Source organism: Coregonus lavaretus (genome assembly GCF_964263955.1).
Source record: "Coregonus lavaretus genome assembly, chromosome: 38".
NCBI classification, from domain to species: Eukaryota; Metazoa; Chordata; class Actinopteri; order Salmoniformes; family Salmonidae; genus Coregonus; species Coregonus lavaretus.
In genome coordinates this window covers 7,429,518-7,434,910 of record NC_140025.1, presented here as the reverse complement: position 1 = coordinate 7,434,910, position 5,393 = coordinate 7,429,518, and the positions used below count along the sequence as shown (strand labels likewise).

The following is a 5,393-nucleotide window of genomic DNA, read 5'->3' as shown; positions in this document are numbered from 1 at the left end:
AATGCTCAGTCTTTCTGAATGGGGGCCAATGACTGTTTCATTAAAATTACACTATAGTGGCCTGGAAATACGATGATATTGGTAAAGTAGACAAATAATTAGTAGAAAACAACTTTGCCATCATTATGATGTCGTCAAGTTTACTTGAGAGAGATGGCAATGTTGCCGTGAGATAGCAAAGTTTGTGAGAAATAGGTAACAATGCTAATGTTAGCTAGCAAAAATTGTGGCGCTCTCCCCTCAATCTTAACTAGCTAACTAAAGTTATACTGCATCTGAAGTCAATCTGGCGACATAACAATGATGACAAATGCTTGTCCTACTAATTATTAGCCTCCTTTGGAATGTCATCGTGTTTCCAAGCCACAGTAATGCACTTTAGATTACATCTTCATTGGCACCTAGAATGCTCAGCTGGGCATCAGTCATAAAACAAACGTTCAAAACAATATTGTGAAAAAACATGCAACCCATGAATAGCCTTCTTTATTTGAAAGACACATTAAACCCAATGTAAGCTATTGTATTATATTATAAAACAGCACTGTTTGCCCAGTTATCAAAGGAGTAGGGGAAATATTAAAACGAAATGGACGGTCTCTCTCAAAATGTGTTAGTAACATCAACACAGCGTGCAAAGTGGAAAAATAAAATTAAAAGGACATTAATATTGATTAATGACGTTCATTCCAATCAGGAAATAATGTGGGCTACTCCAGGCTGTCAAAAAGTGCTGTGTAGGCCACTCTCCAGGAGAAAAAATTAATTGACAAGAAAATACTGTGAAGCAGCAACAAACAGGTACCAGCCTGTCAAGAACATTTCTGATAGCAAGAGGCAAGTTTTTATTTTCCTCTTGCTATTGAATGTGTGATTGAATGTAACAGCACAGCTAAAATTGACTAACTTCAACAATAACCCCAAAGCTACAGTGTATCAGAATAAACCACTGCAAGTGTAACAGTCTGCATAACAAGAATCACCTGACATGCCTACTACAGCAAAGGGCATGGTACAGTCTGCATAACAAGAATCACCTGACATGCCTACTACAGCAAAGGGCATGGTACAGTAGCAGGCAGCTCAAAAGATAGGGGTCAACTTTACAGTAATGTGTATTTATCTCTTTTTCTTTTGTTTCAATGATTTCCTTCGTTTCACAATCATTTCATACAGTTTATCCATGCCTTCATGGAGCCCTTCACCTATGATGGCACATGCAGGCTGGACATGGTAAGTGGTAGAGGGGCTGAGCTCATGCAGTGCCAGTTGCTTCTCAATCTCATGGACAGGTAGAGACTTGGGCAAGTCCTGCTTATTGGCTATCACAAGTAATGGAGTCCCTTGGTTTTCTGCGAATTTGGTAACTTTATGCAGTTCTGTTTTGGCTTCCTCTAGTCTGTCCACGTCCACTGAGTCCACTATGTAAATAATGCCATCCGTGCACCGACTGTACGATTTCCATAACGGTCTTAGCTTCTCCTGTCCCCCGACGTCCCAAAAATGACAACTGATCCCTTTGGCGGTACCGTTACTCAGTTTTATCCTCTCGGTGTTAAATCCGATTGTGGGAACGGTGTTCACAAATTCGTTGAATTTCAGGCGGTACAGGACAGTCGTTTTACCGGCGGAATCTAAACCCAGCATGACAATATGCAGGGACTGAAAAGCAGCTATGTTAGAAAAACTGTTACCCATTTTACACACTGTTGAATGAGAAGTCAAATAAGAGGTACCTGCTTAATGCTAAGCATACAGATGGGCTATAGGCTATAGCTTTCTGAGATAGCTATTAAAAAAGTCATTGTTGTTCCATCTTCTGCTATTGCGTTCTGCAAACACGCATTTCTCAAGGTAAATAACCTGTATGGATTGGAGAAGAGCGCACGGTCACAATTAAATACTGTCCGGAATTGTTATTGTCATCAGTCCCCCTTGGTCTATCTATAAAAGCTGCGATGAGATGCAGTCCCCTCTGGCACGTTGTCTCCCGACGCATACAGCTGCAGCAACAAATGTGCTATCAATAATCGGGTTGTTGTATTAACATCTCATTTTTGAAATGAATTAATACGCAAATGCTGTTCTTCTCTGAAGAGACCAGGTATCCTAAATTCAGAACATTTCTGTTGTCAGCGAAAAAAATAACATACTGACGCGCAGCGCTGTGGAGAGACTGTTGGTTCACAAGGTTGCCACAGTGGTTACCAGTCAGCGTTGCGCACACATCATTTTAGTCTACTACACTAGGAGACTCCGCCTTCGCGTGGCAGACAAATCAGGAATGTTATAGACTTCAGTATAGAGGTGTGGGACTTCACACTGCCGGTGCCACATGTGCATAGCCGCAAACAACCTGAACCAAGGGTCAATAGTGAAACGAAACTTCAAGGTTACAAAACTTTGTACAGTGTTATATTTATTTATGTATTTATTCATTAATTTATTAAAATACATTCCTGACACCTATGTAGTCTATGACATATAAATAAAAAATATAGACAGAAATGAAGAATATGTAGGCCTATGACATGACATGAATACTGCACCGTAATTGAGGAGGTGGATTTGAGATGTTTTTTTTAGCCAGGTGTTTCTTTCTCTTTTTTTGCCAGGTAGGCCTATTGCCTTTTTTATGACCCATGGCACGTAGGCCTACATTTACAGCACATTACAAAAAATGCATTTGTTGCAAAGATTCACCACTAGATGTCAGGACAACTCCTCAGTAGGCTTCCAGCTCCATCCTTCAGCTTTATAGCAAACCAAATATAATATAATATATAATAATAATAATATAATATGCCATTTAGCAGACGCTTTTATCCAAAGCGACTTACAGTCATGCGTGCATACATTTTTTTTGTGTATGGGTGGTCCCGGGGTTCGAACCCACTACCTTGGCGTTACAAGCGCCGTGCTCTACCAGCTGAGCTACAGAGGACTTCAGTGGAAACCAAGTGGCAGGGCTGCCGTTGTATTGTTTTTCAAATTAAGGAGTGGGCCTTTAATGTACAGCCTGCCTCAGGGGTTATTAGCTAAGCACCTAATTAATGTTTTCTCCATTTATCCCAGTTCAGTCAGGGCTGCATGTTATTTTCAGATGAGCCTTTCCTAATCATATATGAGACAATTTAGGGTAGGTCTATTAGTGTATGCCTATGCTCTGTAACTAAATAGTTTAGGCATAAATACACACACTGCAACATATAGATGTTTTGGCTAATAGGCAATATGTTTTGTTTCTTCATACAAAAACGTTTTATCCCCAAACAAATTATACAGCTCAACTCAAAGCAGGCGAGAGAGAGAGAGGGAGAGAGAGAGAGAGAGAGAGAGAGAGAGAGAGAGAGAGAGAGAGAGAGAGAGAGAGAGAGAGAGAGAGAGAGAGAGAGAGAGAGAGAGAGAGAGAGAAGAATGATGTTCCCATTAGGATGCAGTCAAGGGAGGTCTATAGCCTTTCTAACTGTTTAACTATGCAACCTGACTCAACAGGGCCTTGTTCCCCACTAATTGCTTTCTATCCTCACGTGGCTCATTGATGCAGAATGTGATGGGAGCTGAGATCAATAAAATGAAGAAAGTGTAGCCGAGGCTCTTCACAAATCAACACATTGCAAATAATGTTGCCCTATCCATCTCCCTATAGGAAGACAAAATGCAGGACCTCTCGCACACCCTGTCTCTCTCTCTCTCTCTCTCTCTCTCTCTCTCTCTCTCTCTCTCTCTCTCTCTCTCTCTCTCTCTCTCTCTCTCTCTCTCTCTCTCTCTCTCTCTATGTGAAATGTCACTACTTCTTTATTGGTGTTTAATCAGTCCTACTGCCTGACACCTGAGACATCCTTCCAGCCAGGCCGGCTCATGCATTTTACAGTAGCGCTAATGTAAAGTGCTTCAGTGGCATAAGGAGGCATTAGCAACATTGATTTCCTTCCAGTTTTTCCCTATATAGTGCACACCTTTTTACCTAAGCCCCATTGGTTGTGGTCAAAAGTAGTGCACTATGTAGGGAATAGGGTGGTCAAAAGTAGTGCACTATGTAGGGAATAGGGTGCCATTTGGGATGCAGCTGTGACTGTAGTTTTGATGTGGGTAAATAATGACACAGGCCAAATCATGGATCTTTAATAGAAGTGTGTTTGGCGTTCTTGGAGGCTTGTAGCGTTTCTGCCAATACGGCAATCATCACTTTGTAGCCCAACATCTTATCTTACTATATAATGTAGTTGGCATTTTTGGTTTAACTTTCAAGGTTCCAGAACTTTCTCTTAATTAATGTTGTACATTGTTAGTTTTAAAAGAACATTTGGTGCCAAACAAAGTGAGTTTAGTAGCCTACGGTTTCTGTATATTACACCTGAAAGCTTGATTAACGGCTAAATGAGGATACATTTAATGTTCTAACTTCTACTCTATCTAGTTCTACGTTCAGCGAGGTTTGACATTTCTCCTTCTATGAAATTGACTCCACACACTCAGAAGTCCCTGCACTTCGTCTTCCACTCCATTTTCAGTGTACCTGGCACTGCCTCTGCTATGGTCCAGTGGACACAGCCTGCCTGCAGAGGAGAGGTTACACTACAAGTGGAGGGAGAAACAGTGCTGAAACACTGATGCTATTTTCAGTAGGGAAACCGGAGTAAAATGGAGACCATACACACGCACAGACACATGCACAAATATGCACATGCACACGCACACACGCACACAAACGCAAGCTGCTGTGAAGCAGGATTTACATATTAACCAAAAATGTAGTTAACAGGAAATAATTATGTTTATTCTATTCTATTCTATACTATTCTATTAACTGATATTTGTTTATAGATTAAATCAAACATGGCAGCCTGTCACCTACACACAATTTCTTAGAGGAGCTTGAAAGGGTGTGTAGATTAGAAGAATATACATATTGAAATGGAAAGCAGACCACTCAACACATCTGAACACATGGGACCCATTCTGTTGCTAGGCACCGGCCATTTCAAGAGCCTTGAAGTGTTCCTGAGAAGAAAGGAAACCTGTCAAGGTATAGACTCAGTGATGCATTCAATGGAGAATAGTAACACCCAGTAGACTTAGTTTTGAGCTCAGACTTAAGCAACAATGATGATTAAAACCATAGAGATACAATACAATACAATACAATGCCAAATAACCTTTTTGGAATTAATGCATGGCAGAAATCTACTGTAGGCTAAATGAAACTTCAGTAATGTGTTTAGAAACAATTACTGCAGCCCTCCTGGTATAATAATCACTTTCTCATTTGGAGAGGTTAGAAGAGGGGATGGCCTGATAACCTCCTATTGATTAACAGATTGGAGAGAGAGAGAGAGAGAGAGAGAGAGAGAGAGAGAGAGAGAGAGAGAGAGAGAGAAGAGAGAGAGAGA

At 40.8% G+C, this 5,393-nt stretch overlaps 1 protein-coding gene across 1 annotated transcript; it reads right to left on the bottom strand.

Moving 5' to 3' along the window:
* Positions 1 to 475: 475 nt before the first annotated feature.
* Positions 476 to 2,146, bottom strand: arl4ca (ADP-ribosylation factor-like 4Ca). The gene has a single exon (XM_084155143.1). The coding sequence runs from the start codon at positions 1,696 to 1,698 to the stop codon at positions 1,120 to 1,122; it is 579 nt and encodes a 192-aa protein (XP_084011269.1). The 5' UTR covers positions 1,699 to 2,146; the 3' UTR covers positions 476 to 1,119.
* Positions 2,147 to 5,393: the final 3,247 nt, after the last annotated feature.

Excerpts from the sequence above, each read along its gene's own strand:
- arl4ca (XM_084155143.1), bottom strand. The coding sequence starts at position 1,698 with ATGGGTAACAGTTTTTCTAACATAGCTGCTTTTCAGTCCCTGCATATT.